The following is a 16,695-nucleotide window of genomic DNA, read 5'->3' as shown; positions in this document are numbered from 1 at the left end:
GCCTCGTGAAAGGATTTTTAGTCCTCATCGCTCTTGGTAAACCCCGCGCTCAGAAGCGCACTCGCTGTGCACAGGCGACAGCTGTGTCGTGATTCGCGCGAAGGAAGGCTGCGCGTGATACAAAGTGTCCGCACGGGTTGGGTGCTGGGTTGAGGGGCCTTCTCGCTCTTCCCCCTGCTGCTTTTGCATTTCTCCCCGCTGACTTCTTCCCGACCGAGCATTTGTGCTTTGCGTTTTCGGTTATCGCTTGCATTGTCATTTCTGAGCCACATACAGGTGGTTCTTGTTGAGTATTTTTGAAGCCACTGGCATCTCACTAAGTTGTGAGTGTGCATCGTCTCGCTTACTCCTCCCAGGAGCCCCAAGGAGTTTTGTGCCCGTTTTACAAATAGGACATGAAGGTTGCAATTTGCAGGTGACCCAGCCCAAGAGAGGGTCAGGTTTGAACTTGAACTCAGAGTAGTCCTTTTTCCAGAGTCCTTTCTGTCATATCCATGCTTCCCAGACCGAGTGCTCCAAATGGTGTCTCTTGGGATATTCTGAAAGAAATTAGGAATTTGGGATTATATTTCTACGATAATCCTAAATCATTACCATATGCGTGTTCAGGGTCATTGATGATTGAGCTGTGGGAGATCATTTTTGGCGCAAGCCTGTGTGTACTAAGTGCTCTAAAGCAAATAATAACCTTTAGTGCTGCATTTCTCAGGCTGGGGTCTTTTAAAAAGAGGGGGACACTCCTGTAGAGTAAGAGCATGGTACAGCGTAGCCTGCTATCCATCGGCCTCCCAGGCCGGACACTGAGTTGACTCGGATTGCCGCCTTGGTGTGGTGAGGGTCAGAGCGACTCCAGGGCTTCACGAGGACCTGAGGCTCTGCTGTCCTGGTAACCAGGGGCGACGCTTCGCACGCTCTCCGTGACTCCAGCCAGCTTTGCCCTGATGCAAAGCCTCTGGGAACCCTCAGGGAAATCAAAGCAGGCTGGCTGTTGCTCAGCACAAAAGGCAGGGGGAGAAAAAAAAGCTGAAAGACTTTTTCTAGAGGGTAAACAGTATTTGTAGAAGAGCTCATCAGAGATGCAAAGAGGAGAAAGCAGGTAAAATGTTCGTGGTGTCCTACTGCTCAGGAACGCAGGGGACGAGACCTGGAGCTGTTTCCAGTGGGTTGACCTATTCGTTGGCTTTTGCAAGGTTTTCGAATCTTATTTTCATTCATAGAAAAGTGTATTTTCAGATCTTTACCCAGACGCAGAAAAGCACTACATTAAGCCACTGTGAGGGCTTCTCACTGAAGAGAGAGAAGTCTGGGGGCACCTCTTCAAGTCTAACCTTGGCTTCTGCTGGAGACAGAGCACTGGGTGGGTGGGTGAGGGAGCGAGAGGAACGGGGCAGTGGGGAAATCTGGAGGACACGCATGCAGGTGTGTGAACGGGCGACTGAGGGGGGCACCCATGAAACTATTAAGGGACATCAAATCCTATATTGTGTGCCCCAGTCACAAACCCAAATGATATATATTTTAAATTCTGGGGGACACATGTAAAACACAGTTAGCTGACATATTTTGCACTTCTGTAATTAATTTTTGTACTGAAAGAAAGTGTGAAATTCAATTCACCGGGGTACGGGTTCACTCGCTCTTGGGTGACACAGTACCTCAGCTTGGGTGGCTTCAACAGCAGAAATCTGTCTTCTCACAGCTGTGCAGGCTGGAAGGCCAAGATCAAGGTTTCTGCAGGGTTGAGTCTTTCCGAAGGCTGTGAGGGAAGGATCTGTTCAGATCTTTTTTTTTTTGGCTCATATTTTAGTATATGTGCTGCTGAAGCGAGCACTTTTTTTTTGGCTCATAGATAGCCGCCTTGTCCCTGTGTCTTCACATAGTTATCACTCTGTGCATGTCTGTGTTCAAATTCCCTCTTCTAAGGACACCAGTCTTGGGGTGAGGGTCCACTAAGATGACCTCATCTTAACTTACCTCTAAAAAGACCCTCTCCCGGAAAGTCAGATTCTAACGTATGAGGGTCAGGAACTCAGTATGAATTTTTGAGGAAAACCTTATTCAGCCTGTAGCAAGATGCATAGAATCAGTTGGAACAACAACAGTAACAACAAAAACCCATTGGGGAAGGAAATAAGAAATGATTTGGAGCTGTACCTACTGAACTTTTAAATATTCTAGACTTCAAACTTTTCCCCTTGACATAAATCAAAATTTGACTTTCCAGTAGCACCGGTCATGTAATGTTCAACATCAGGTACAATAAGAGAAAGTGATGATATGCTAAGTGGGAACTACTTATTATTGATTCTAATAATACTCTGCATTTCTGGTTTAGGCTACCGACATATAAGATCTAATTGTATGACAGCTTTTCTCCCTGGGGCGTCCTTCTTGCAGAAACCAGCTTTTGAACATTTACACCTCATATCAGAAATATCATCTCTTTCCTGTGTGGGGGTGGAAGTGAAGAAGGGTGAGGTCTTCAGAGTGGTGCACAGAGTGAGGGAGGGGCAGATGCTTTTGCTGAACATAGGAAACCCATCGTTAGTTCCTGGCCCCATGTTTTTCTACGTCTGTGTGAGCACATGTGCATGTCAACCACTGTGCCTAACTCGAGTTCTTTAAACTAACTTTGGAAGACACGAGAATGAAGTCAGAGCTTCATTCTCCCTGTCACTACTAGCCATCAGTACCAGCAGCTGTGACAACGTGTAGTGACTGGGACAGCCACCGCACGTGCACGCACACACCCTAGCATAAGTATCAGAAATGCGCGCCTTCCCCAGGCAGTTTCCCTTGCATTAGTTATGTTTGCCTCTCTTCAGCTTAGCTAGTATTTAAAAACAAAATTTAGCACGTGAACATCAAATTCACCCCCTGCAACCCACAGCTGTTGTTTTCCTTCTGTAACTTGTATACAAGTGAGAACACCATGGATTAAAGGCCTTACAGATGATGCCCTTCTGAACCGCTTCCTCCCTGCTCTTCTCTCCTGTGACTCAGGGGGAAAATCCACATGAATGTTCAGCTGTTCCAAACCAGTGACTCGGTGGAGCTAATACAGGAGGTTACCGTAGGCCTGATCGTCTTCCCGGTCTCCCATACGCATAGGTCAGATCAGGGAGTCACCCGAACGCACTCATGACTGCTGAATAAAGGAAGCGCGTCCTAACAAGGGTACCTTTCACGATTGGCTGGGGAAGCCAAAAGGTGTCTCCACTTCCTTTAAAGAAAGGAGAACGGAGAGATGGAAAAGAGGCTGAAGAGGCTAGAGAGCTGGGTCTTGGGTGAAGAGAGGGGGGTTACTTTACCACTGCTGGGTGACTTGTGCTTTGGCACGAAACTGACATGTTTAGTGTCTTATTAAGCTTCCTCTGTGTGATCAATGAAATAATCCACAATAAGTACAATTAATGATTTAAGAAAAAAAATGTAAAGGTTATATGTTGGATTTTTAAATAGAGAATTCTTTCTGTGTTGTGCAACTTAATGTATGCTACCCCACTTTAAACGGAAATGTTGGGAAATGTAATGAAGGAGGCTGAGCTGTCTAGTACCTGGTTGGATTCTAGGCGGATCACTGAGTTGCGTAACTCGGGATTTAAAAGCCTTATTACCAGTTCTAAGGAAGAGCGAGGTGACGTGAGGGATTAGGTGTTTTCAGGTAAGCGGGTGGCTAATTCTAAAACACAAGCAAGTTCCTTTCAATAGGTTCATGAAACAGTAAAAGAATGGTGGTGGTTTCCGGCCTTTTGGACAGATCTACATTGTAACTGTACTCAGACAGTGATATGATCCTTTTCCTTCGCTCAGTTCTAATGATTTTTTTAAATAAAGGTTTTATTTATTTGAGAGAGACAGACAGCAGGAATGGGCAGGAGAGGGAGAAGTAGGCTCTGATGTGGGGCTCGATCCCAGGACCCTGGGCCAAAGGCAGACGCTTAACTGAGCTGCCCAGGCGCCCCAGTTCTCATGATTTATTGAATGAGTCTCCAAAGGCTAGTTCCCATGGCCTCTGGCATGGCTCCCGCTGGCCTTGCCCTCATGCTCTCTGAATCTACCATGTCCGTTTCTGACTGTCCATAGCCTCCTCCTATATGAATTCTACCTGTAAGAAGGTGCAAATCTCTTTTTTCTATTCCAATAAGTAGTTCCTGCCATTGGTTTAGTGACCCAAAGCTACTTCATTGAAGTCAATAGCAAACAGAGTTGAACTCACGGTAGTTAAAATCCAGGCTCCACCAATCATTTCATCCCTCAAATCCTTTTCATGCTTTCTGGGGGCACAGGCAGGCCCTCTGAAAATGAATCAAACCGAGATGTTTTGCTAAGAAAATGAGATAAGCTTATTCCAGAATTCTCAACTCTTCTATTCTTGACATAACATCTCCCTGGAGTTCTCTGAAAACCTTTACATTGTTATCTTTCTTCCAAGATCCACTCCCCCAACTTTCTCTCCGATTTCCTGAATCCTGAAAATGGGAGCAGGTGTTTACTTGTACCAACTGCTTGGCAATCCTGTTCCTAAAAAAGCCTGTGACGAAAAAGAGATGATGCACGCTGGTGATTATGGGCCTTTTGAGAACAAGTTTGCTGTGATGGGGTCCGACAGAAGTCACTGCTAGGAAAGTCAATGATTACCGCCTTTCCAGAAAGATTTGTCAGTGCATATCTAGAGCTTTCCAAAGGCCCTGCCCTTTGGTCCAGCAAATCCTCTTCCAGTAATCTGTATAACACTTTACAGTATTGTGATTTGTACAAAATGTGCATTGCATCCCTATTTGTGGTAATAAAAAGTGAGAACAAGCTAATTGACCAACAAAAGAGGGAAGGTTACAAAACATATGGAACGGGATGCCATAAAGGAATCCTCTGTGGGCATGCTTCAAAGTAGATGCAGTGGTATGGAAATAAGTTTTAGTATAAAATACTTTATCAACCATCAATATATTCCTACTAAAAGTATATGTTACATATAGTCATTGAAAGAATACAAATAGAGGGGTGCCTGGGTGGCTCAGTGGGTTAAGCCTCTGCCTTCAGCTCAGGTCATGATCTCAGGGTCCTGGGATCGAGCCCCGCATCAGGCTCTCTGCTCAGCAGGGAGTCTGCTTCCCCCCACCTCTCTCTCTGCCGTCCTCTCTGCCTACTTGTGATCTCTGTCTGTCAAAATAAAATAAAAAATAAAAAGAATACAAATAGAACCCATGGGGGAAAGTATTCTCTCTGTATTTTGAAAATATGGGTGATTTCTGTTAACATATATCTGTTTCTTTACTTTCTGTATAAGCCCGTATTACTTTTAAAACCAGCAAAGTAATATTTTTAAGAAGAATGAAATAACAGAGAGAGGAGAAACTCCTTCTTACCTTCAGGCTGAATTTCCTGTAGACATTCTTTTTCTCCCTAGTAATTCTTCCCGTGGATACTGTATCTTTTACAGTGTAGGCATCAATGATGCCATGAGAAACTAGGAAGAAGAGAAAGACATTGAGGTCATCAAAACAGCTGCTGCATACCCATGATTCCAATTAAAAATACATACTTTTAGAGTACTTTACAATTTTGGAAGACTCTCACAGCAAGCAGTCTTGAAATCTTGTAAACTCTACGAAAGCAGGATTTTGTCTTGTTTACCATCATCTCCCAGCATCTAGAATGGTGCCGGGTACACAGTGGATATAGGGTTATATTTGCTAAATGAAGAAATGAATGTTTCTTGAACAGGGGTGGTCAAATAGGATATTAGAGGTTGTAAGCTCACATAATATTCATGATGTCCCTCTCCAGAGGACAGACTAGGTGTTCTTATCCCCAGTTTATAGGAAACAGATGTAAAATAATCAATTTGCCCAACATCACAAAGCTGGTAAATGGAAGGATCCGGATTAGAATAATTCTTCGAGGATTTGGTTCTTAGTATGATTCGAGCAGAATTTCATGGTTTCCTCATTGCCCTACTAAACAAGGCCCTGATGCCACTTAATTCTTAAAGATTTTGTTTTCTAATCAGAATTTTTAAAATGTATAGGTTCTGAATTTACTGTAGCATGACTCTCATTAATTCCTGTTAAATTACTATGTTAAATTTTAAATTAGAAATTCTCATGATGCATAGCAAGAGCTTGCTATGCATCGTGAGAAATTTCCTTGGCCAAATTTTGACTTTTCTAAATAGAATACAGTCCAGGGTGGCCCTCCAGGTGATTCATAGCCATGTGAGCAACCCGAATCCTTTCTAGAATATGCAGTGAGGTCCCAGGAGGGATCATCCAAGGGAACAAAACAAGCCACTTTTCAGGCAGGTGCCCTTTGAGCTCACGTGTCCACAGTGGCTCACTTCCTGTTGGCATCCCCTTGAGTCTCACAGCCTCAGTCCCCGTGGGGAAGAGTGACATGGAGCCTGGGGTGTTAATTTCATGTGCGGCATGTGTGTACTTCCTTCCGTTGTCTTGGCTCTTTTCACTGGGAACTACGGTGCCCGGCTGTTTGACATCAGGAAGCCGATCACAGCGGCTCTTAAAACCTTGGAGAGTTGCCGCTGTGTGACTCTGTCACAAACAAAACACTTGCTTACGCCGGTGTAGCCCTGCTCTAAGCCGATCCGTGACCCTCATGCTCACAGCAGATTTCTCTCCCTGTAACCTCGACGGGCTGCTAAGCCGGGGCAGAACTCTCTCTGATTCACAGAGTTAATTCCGTCTTCTATTTTAAAGACAAGAGAAAGGGTTGAGAAATCTGGATAGCGTTCCTGGATGTATGTTTGTGATTTTCTTCTTCATAAAATAGCTTTAGGGAGATCCTGAAATACTGCAAGATTTGGACCGCAGTCCTTACTTTCCTTGAGAAATATGAATGAATTGACTCTGTGTCCCGTCCACGTGTCCGTTTCTTCACTTTTAGGCACCAAATATTCCATGAGCACCTGTCACGTGCCAGGCACTAGGACACAGATGTAAATGACAGATACGGTCTTCTGCCCTCACAGGAAGAGGGAAATGTAGATTAATTAGGTGTGGAATTAGAATCGAACAATGAATTTTCTAAGAGCGGCGAGAGGCACATGGAAGCTGCTTCGTGTGGGGTTTCTGGGCGGGTTTCCTTGAGGAACCGAAATCGAAATGAAGGTCTCAGGGCTGGGCCGATGTTGGCTAAGCGAGGCTGAGGGGGCAGGAGGACGAGCGGGAGGAGGGAATGCCGTGCATAATGGCTGAGGCCATCGGGGCATTCCTTTGACACGCTGGAGACCATTTTTGACACAATTCAGTCATTTGGCTGAGGTGAAAATAAGCAGAGAAACCTCAAGGAAGCACCGTCAGGAAGAGGAGGGCGTGGTGAGCCAGTGAGGCAAAGGTTCTTGTCATGGGAGAGATTTATGTACCTCACCGAGGAGCTGCCAGCCAGCTGTCACGCACCAGGCCCTGTGCTGGCCGCTCGGGAAGGGACAGTGGGGCGGGATTCTGCCCTCACGTAGCTTATGCTTAGGGGCGGCCACAGTACGAACGGTCAGTGCTCTGAGAGAAGAGATACAGAGAGAAGGCTTCTAACGCAGACCAAGCAGAGAACCGACTAGAAGTTGGTGTCAACACGGGTACCTAAAGGATGGGAGGCATTGCCCAGACGGAGGTGGTCGGGGAAGCGCAGACCTGATGGGATGAAAAGGAGGTTTGAAGGCCGAAGACTAGGGGAGAAAAAGAATGATGTGCCCCAGGAACCGAAATAGGCCGAAGGGTAGAGACCCAAGCCGAGGGAGGGGATCTGAGTGACGGCTAAGAGACGAGTGCGGGACAAGACCAGCTGCATTTACTAGCGACGGATGAGCAATGGGAGCTGTGGGAGGAGGTCAGAGAGCGGCCGCTCATTTGCTTCTACAGCCAGATCGCGGTGGACCTTGAGGAGCCACTGACACTCTTCTGGACTCCATTTCTTCAGCACCCACATAGGGCAGATGGACAAGGTTCTTTGCAGGTTGTAGACTTCACGATACTATTTAAAAACCCTCATGCAGAGGGGCGCCTGGGTGGCTCAGTCGTTAAGCCTCTGCCTTCAGCTCGGGTCACGATCCCAGGATCCTGGGACTGAGTCCCGCATCGGGCTCTCCGCTCAGCCAGGAGCCTGCTTCTCCCTCTACCTCTGCTTCTCCCCTGCTTGTGCTCTCTCCCTCTCTCAAATAAATACATAAATAAAATATTTAAAAAAAGAAAAACACCCTCATGTCGAGTGGGTAAAGCCTGAGAGGCTGTTCCTGAGTTTTTGAGGCCACAGAGACAAGTAGTGACAACATTCATATAGTCTGTCTGTAAAATGTACATAAGTCACCCCCCCCCCCAAAAAATGCTTTTGTTTGGAAGCAATATTACCAACCTAAGTTTCTTCCTTATTCTCAGAATTTGAATGCTTTTTTATGTGAGAAACCAAACTGACCTCATGCAAATAGAATTTAATCCTTCTTTCCACTACTTTCTATTTAGATTTGAACTCAGAGTGGTCTTAAGGTCTCCAGTGTGTCAAAGGAACGCCCAGATGACTGGCCAGCAGTGTCAAAAAAAAAAAAACAAAACAAAACCCACAACTTTCTGATTGGCATTGTGCAGATTAAATGGGCAATTGGTTGATTTCTTGGTATTTAGCAAGTTGTTAATTAGTGAATATAAACTATGGGCATTCTCCAGTAGAGGATTTGGAGAATTCGAGACCAGAGAGACTAGAATTACACTCCAGCTGACATCCCAGATTATTCTCTGAGGACACCTTTCTAATAAACAGCTGTTGTTTAAAATGTCAACCAAAGACTGGGAATTATTAAATGTTAAGACACTGACTATTCAGAAATAAAACAGAAAACAGAATTTGACTTTGTAGGTATCTTTGAACTTAGAAGTTCTGGTCATCTTACCCTTTCATGGGTCCAAAGGAGGGGATATTTATAAAGACAAGCAAAAACAGAGTGAAAGTTTAAGTCTCTTCAGTTTAGGTGGAAAGGGAAGGACGGGCATGAACAAAGTGAAAGCTTGCGAACAGCAGTTTTGCAGGATGTTAGCAACTCCTGGTGTAATTGTGTGTGATGCCCTCTTGAAGCTTGAGTAAGGAGCGTAGGACAATTACTTTGTATGGAAATATTACTTCACCTAGTAAATAATGGGCTTTCAATCTTATCAGAAGAAATGATGAGGATTGGGGGAAAAAAAGGTTCGAGCTGTGCCTAGGTATAAGCTTGGGTTTTACAATGTACGTGTTTGGCATTATATTCCCTAGGCTCCTCTTGGACACAGGCCCTGTGATCCAGTGAACTGGGCCTGCTTGCCAGGATTATTGTCCCAGTACTCCTCTGTCATTCAGCACATTCAGGCACCTGCTCAGTCAGTGGGTCTTGGGCATGATGAAGAATATTAATTATATGGAGAAATGACCTCTCGTTCTTAGCAGGTTTCATTAGGGTGATAATAGACTAACCTTTATTGAGAACAGGCTGTTATGCCATGTTCTGTTCTCAGGGAATTTTCTACAACTTATTTAATGAGGATATTGACCCTGTAAAGTGGTACGATTCATACGCCCCTTCACAGGTGAGGAATCTGAGATACAAATAACACGACTGGCTTTCGGGAAGCCTCAGCTTGGCTTAGTGATGGAGCCAGGACTCACATGCCAGCAGTCCGACTCCAGAGCCCGTACCTGACCCCTCTGTTTCTACCGCTACTGTGGGCCAGAGGGAAGGATCTTAAAAACATTTAGCAATAGCCTTTCATTTGCTAGCCTAGTGATTGTGACCATTCTCTTCTTTGGAGCCCACGCTGACATGCCCTGTTCCACACTGCATTCTCCTCTGCCTAGGAAAAGGGAGACAGCATGATGATTCAATGGACAAGGACAGGATGTTTTGATTTAAATCCTCATGGTTGGGGTGCCTGGGTGGCTCAGTGGGTTAAAGCCTCTGCCTTCAGCTCAGGTCATGATCTCAGGGTCCTGGGATGGAGCCCAGCCTGGAACTCTCTGCTCAGCAGGGAGCCTGCTTCCTCCTCTCTCTCTGCCTGCCTCTCTGCCTACTTGAGATCTCTCTGTGTGTCAAATAAAAAAAAAATCTTTTTAAAAAAATCCTCATGGTTTTACTTACCCAGTTTAGCTCAAGTTGGGACATTCCATTTGCTTCATCCAAGGCGAGGAGACTATAGAGTCAAAGCTCCATGTGGTTCAGAGCTGGTCCTTCAGATATGGATCACTGGCAAATATATAAGCAAAGAGCAAATCAGGAGAGAAGACACTTTGAAATAGGCAGGAAAAATGCTTATTAACAGCCCCATGGGAAGGGCATGCGGGGAGTGAGGGGGCTAAGCAGAGCTTTTATACCTCCCCACTGAGCAGTGAGTATCCTGGTGTATTCTCTTACAGAGGTCTGCCCTGTTTCTCTTTTCTAAGTAGGACCCTCAGACAGTATTTTAAATACCAAATGGGAGCAACCAATAAGATGACAGGCATCTACAGGTGTCCGCATGAAGGAAGGCTGTATCACTCCTGCCTGCTCTCCTAGGCGCTCTCCTGGCAAAAGCAGGTTCACAGACACATGCGCTTTGTCTCTCCATCTAATCATTTCGTTCCCGGATGATGACAGTTGGCCCATGAAAAATGAGGGGTGGAACTGCTTGGGTCCACTTAGATGTGAATTTTTTTATAAATACAGTACTTACCAATAGCATTTTTTCTCTAGCTTGCTTTATTGTAAGAATACGGTATATAATACATACACACAATATGTGTTAATGAATTGTGTACGTTATTAGTAAGGGTTCCAAGCAATAGTAAGCTATTAATAGTTAAGTTTGAGGGGATAAGAAGTTACATGCAGATTTTCAACCGCATGGAGGGTTAACTGTAAAAGAAAAGTACCCCCACCGTTTACTAACGTGATGATTTTTTTCCCCTCTTTTTCATCACAGCAGAATCTAAGAAGAAGAAAAAGGAAGGCAAGAAACAGGAGAAGATGCTGGACTAATGGGTGCCACCTTCTGTGGAAGACGAAAAGGACGTCAGCAAACAGGATCAGTTAACTATTGCATTTATACCTACGTAGGCTTTTTATTCAACAGTTATCTATAGCTTAAGTACACGATAGGCAAAAACAAAAAAACAAAAATTTTGTAGTAGTGTTTTTTTTTTTAAATGTATACCATAGGACCACTAGGGGCTTATAATAAAGGACTGTAATCCTATTTAGAAAGTTGACTTATAGTACATGATACATGGTAGAAAACTGAGGTAAGTTTTTTTGGAGTTATGTGGTATTTTACATTTAAATTTTTTTTTTTTACTTTTTTTTTCTTTTGCCAGCAGTTAAGTGTTGTGACCATGTAAACTACTTTTCTTGTTAATTTTTTCACCTAGACTTTTTTTTCCCAATTGAGAAAAACATATATACTAAACGAAACAGCAATAAACTATAATCATCCTATCTGAGGAAAATATCTTGTTTTCTGCCAATGGATTAAAAAAAAAAAACAAACAAAACTTTGGTTAGCAAAATGGGGGGAGGGGGCACAGGAAACCCTAATTCAATGTTGCTTTTTTTTTCTTTCTTTTTCTTTTTTTTTAAGAAAAGCATTAAAAGAAATTCACTTTGGCAGGAACATTTGTTTTCTTGATGAAATTATTTTTCCTTCTGAGGAAAAAAAAGACTAGGAAAATAAATCAAGGTGATGCTGAAAAAAGGTGCTTTTGTGTGCAGTGATTTGCTATTGCAACCCTCTTCTGTGGTCTCCTACACTCCCCCATTAACCTGCTATCAGACAAACTAATTAAATCACTCTTGGGCACAAATGTTATAGAGGGTTTAGGTATACACAGCATAGATGTAAATGTACATCTCTGTATTTTTAACTATCAATATTTAGTGTTATAGAATTGAACAAAAGTCCCAAAGTAACCCAGAGTTTGATGGACCAGGAAAACACTCTTCCTGATTTGGATTATGCAAGCTCAGATTTATCCAATATAAGAACAGAGTGACACATGCAAAATAGTAGTTTGTACTTGGCTTCTGTAGGCCAACAATTCCGACTCTGTTATCTACCACATGTACCAAGATATCTACCAAGGACTATCTGTACAACTCCCTTATCTGCTGGGTTCCAAGTACAATCTCTAAATAAACAAGTCAATGCTTCTATTAGCGAAATAACACCTCAGAAATCAGCTGAGATTAGCTAGTATTACGCTTAAAAAAGCCACTGCTAATTTTAAAGTGGTAAGACTCAATAAACAAAACACCTATTTACCAAGATAACTCCAAGTCCACTTTCAGAAATAATGGTTTCAGCATATCTTGGGCTAGCCACAAAATCATTACAAACTGGTCTAATGATTTCAGCCAAAGAGCCTTCAAAGCTAAACTGTTCTGCAGTTGAGTCAAAGACTCCACTTGAGCTAGAAATGTTGAAGGGGGTCCTTGCTCCCCACTGAGTCAAAACCAACTGCCAGTGAGGAGTAGAAAAACCTAAAACATTTTATGGACTGGTGCTTGATAACAGCAGAGCACCTTGTAAAGAGTGAATGACAGACATGAACCATGAATACAGTCCTTTTACCAGAGGACCTTAATAGGAAAAAAGCATTCATGGGGATGGATGGAGGAGAAGAAAGTTTTGAGTAGGGTTCTTTATAGCAAGTCCCATACGGATAGAGATGGTGGAAGAGTCTGCAGCAAATTTCGTTAGCCTCTCAGCTAATATTGCTCCTCCATCACTCTTTAGCCAAAATAGCAACTCGTGAATCGGTAATGAGCGAAGGTAAACTAGAACAAAATCTCCCCAAAGAAAAGCAGCTCTGTAAATGATCGTGGCATCCCCTCCACTCACAGGGCATGGAGGATGATTCCTAACAAACCATAACATAACCCTCTGATTCTCTGTTAAAGCAAGGGCAATGGTTGGAATGTTCATTGCTGTTGCATAGGCTATGAAATTAAACTTCCCCTAAGTCTTGGGAATTATTCTACCCCAGCTCCAGCTTAACATATCTTGCTGAAGTACTGAAAACATAAATACAAAAGGACAAGCTCCAAAAAAAAAAAAAAAAAAAAAGATTCTCACAAATAGGAGAAAACAGACCATCATTAGTCATTTCAGAGAGTGCACTAGCAAACTCTTCTTCCCAAATATTCTGAATTTTATGGACTTTACCTTAAAGTTTATTTAGCCTTGAGGTAGGAAAGGGAAATATAAAGAAATCAGCTGTGATAGAAAAAGAGGCTTGGGAAGTTGGCAGAGTAGGAGGACCCTGAATGCATCTCCTACATTTACAACTAGTTATCACTCATATCCAAGAACATGAATTGGAGAGTGGACCGAGGACTGGCAGAACCAACCCCACAACTAAATGTAGAGAAGCTGCTGCATTGGAGAGGTTAGAAATCGGAGAGGTTAGTAAGGGCTGAAATGGTAGTTGGGAGCTGACCAAAGGAGAGAGGAAGCTTTAGGGCTCCATGGACACAGAAAGGGGAAAACCCAAAGAAGCCCACACAGGGAAAATGAATCCCTATAATATCTGGCCTTGAAACCAAGAAGGGCTGAATTCTGTGAATCTGTATAAGCAGTGGGACTTGGAGCCTGGAGCTTTAAAAGTCAGCTGACTGAGCAGTGGGTGAGCCAGGATAGCCAGTGGTAGCTGGGTCTCTACCCCTAAAGAGACAACAGCCCAGGGAAAGTCAACATAAAAGCCACAGTTTGCACAACAGCAGGGAGATCTGTTTATGGTAATTTCAGAGAGAGTTGGGGGAACTACTCTGGGAACAAAGGAGCCAGCAGCATATACAGAGCCACCTGAGGGAGGTGGCACTGCACAGACACTTGCCACTTACCCTGCTAGCAATATGCTCTGCACATGAGTTCTCCTGAGGACTCACCCACTCCAGACATGCTGGCCTGGGCCCTGGGCTCAGTACCAATTTGGTTAATACTGTGCAGGCCCCACCCAACTGCAATGCACATAGACACTGCCTGTCCCAGCCACCAACACCATGACCATGCACCATGCTCCCAGCAGCCACCAGGCTGCACGGGATACAAAGCAGGACCAGCCGCTCAATGCTGCCCTGCCCCTGAGTCCTTCTGTGGTCATGCCTTGCATGCTTGGTTCTCACTAACATCACAGAGAGCAAGCACTGGCCACAATAGGCAGAAAATCCATGCAGACAGCTGGGCTGAAAGGTAAAGGGACTCAGACACAAGAGCAGGACACTAGCAACACACATAGGAAACTCCCCTGAAGTGCTGGGTTCTGGTGAACAGGAGACAGTGCACTGCAGGGCGCTACAGGACCTCTTCTTTCTAAAGCCACTACTCGCAAGAGCAGAAGACATAGCTGACTGACCTAACACACAGGAAAAGCAGACACAGAGAGGTAGACAAAATGAAGAGACAAGAGAGGTATGTCCCAAATGAAAGAATAGAACAAAATCAGAGCAAAAGATCTATGTGAAACAGAAACAATATGCCTGAGACAGAATTTGAAATAATAATCAAGATATTCACTGTGCTTGGGAAACCAGGGAGGACATCAATGAGACCCCTGACAGATAAAAAATAACACATCAGAGATGAAGAACTCAATACATAAAATTAAAATACTATAGATGGAATAAGTAGTAGACGACAAGAAGCAAAGGAATGTATCAGTGACCTGAGGAGAGAGGAATGGAAAGCTATCAAGCTAAACAGGTGACAAACAAATCCTGCATAATGGGAATAGACTTAAGAGAATTCAGCATGGTAACATTCAAGTTAGAGGGATGCCAGAAGAGTGAGAAAGGGGGAGAGAAAATGTATTTGAAGAAATAATAGCTGAAAACTTCCCAAATCTGGGATTGAAAACAGAGATCCTGATCTAGGAGGCAAAGAGATCCCCCAACAGGTTCAACCCAAGGCAATCCACACCTAGACACATAGTAATTAAAATGCCCCCCCCCAAAAAGTGATAGAGAATGAATTTTAAGAGAAAAGAAGGCAGATACAAAGGAAATCCCATAAGGCTATTTGTTGATTTTTCAGCCGAAACTTCACAAGCCAGAGGAAAGTGACATGATGCATTCAATGCTGAAAAGGAAAAATATGCAGCCAAGAATACCTTCTCCAGCAAGGCTATTATTTAGAATAAAAAGAGATAAAGCATTTGCAGGCAAAAGTTAAAATTCATGACCATTAAACCACCCCTCTAAGAAATGTTAAGGGGTACTCTGAGTAGGAAAAAAAAAAACCAAAAATGAGTGAAAGTAAGAAAAATAGAAGCATGAAAGCAAAAAAACTTTTAAGTATATCTGTAAAAATCAGTCAAGAGAAGCACAAAATAAAAGGATGTAAACTATGATACAAAATATCTGAAATGGGGAGGGGTGAGGAATAAAGAATAAGTTCGAAATTAAGTGACCATCAGCTTAATAGAGACTGCTACATGCAGAAGATATTATATATAAGCCAAATGATAACCACAAATCAAAAAACAGTAATATGTAAAAAATAAAGACTAAGGAATCCAAGTATATCCCAACAAACCATGAAAGAGAGAAAGAGAAGGATCAGAGAAAAACCATGAGAACAACAAGTAACAAAATGGCAATAAATATATATCTATCAATAATTATTTTGAATATAAACTGACTAAATGCTCCAGTCAAAAGACATGGGGTGATGGAATGGGGAAAAAAAAAAAAAAAAGCAAGACTCATCTATACACTGCCTACAAGAGACTTATTTCAGAGCTAAAGGCATCTGCAGATTGAAAGTGAGGGTATGGAGAAACATTTATCATGCAAGTGATGTCAAAAGCCAGAGTAGCAAAACTTGTATGAGAAAAAGTAGACTTTAAAACGAAGTCCGGAAAAAGAGACAAAAAAGGACACTATATAATAATAAAGGGGACAATCCAACAAGAAGACATAACAACTGTAAATATTTATGCACCTAAATACATAAAGCAGCCAATAACAAACATACAGGAGCAAATCAATAGTAACACAGTAACAGTAGGGGACTTTAACACCCCCATTACACTGATGGACAGATCAGCCAAACAACATCAATAAGGAAGCAATGTGTGTCCCGTGAACAACACATGGGACCAGAAGGATTTAACAAATATATTCAGAACATTCCATCCTGAAACAGCAGAATACACATCTTTTCAAGTGCAAATGGAACATTCATTCCCCAGAATAGATTACATATCAGGTCACAAAACAAGTCTCTACGAATTTTGGAAGAGTTTTCTGCATCTTTTACCATGCATCTTTTCTGACCACAATACTGTGAAACTAGAAGTCAACTACAGGAAAAAATCTGGAAAGAGCACAAACACATAAAGGTTAAATAACAGGCTACTAAATAATGAATGAGTCAACCAGAAAAATCAAAAAGTACACGGAAGCAAGCAAAAATGAAAATGCAATGACTCAAAACCTTTGGGATGCAGAAGAATTCATTCTAAGAGGGAAGTTTATAGCAATACAGGCCTACCTCAAGAAGCAAGAAAAATCTCAATCTAACCTTACCCATGAAGGAGCTAGAAAAAGAATAAATGAAGCCCAGAGGCAGCAGAAGGAAGGAAATAATAAAGATTAGAGCAGAAATAAGTGATATAGAAATGAAAAAAAAAAAAACAATAGAACAGATCAATGAAATCAGAAACTGGTTTCTGAAATGATCCACAAAA

At 42.9% G+C, this 16,695-nt stretch overlaps 1 protein-coding gene across 2 annotated transcripts in view; it reads left to right on the top strand.

Moving 5' to 3' along the window:
* PTN (pleiotrophin) overlaps positions 1-11,696 on the top strand; it is a 100,514-nt gene extending 88,818 nt beyond the window's left edge. The window contains exon 5 of one of the 2 annotated variants that reach the window (XM_080819116.1): positions 10,938-11,696. In XM_080819116.1, the coding sequence (XP_080675242.1) occupies positions 10,938-10,990 (53 nt within the window). In that variant the 3' untranslated portion in view covers positions 10,991-11,696. Of the gene's footprint in view, positions 1-10,934 lie in introns of both variants that reach the window. The other variant, XM_080819115.1, reaches the window with a different exon arrangement.
* Positions 11,697-16,695: the final 4,999 nt, after the last annotated feature.

This window comes from Martes martes, assembly GCF_963455335.1.
Source record: "Martes martes genome assembly, chromosome: 11".
NCBI lineage: Eukaryota > Metazoa > Chordata > Mammalia > Carnivora > Mustelidae > Martes > Martes martes.
This window is presented reverse-complemented; position numbering and strand designations above follow the sequence as displayed.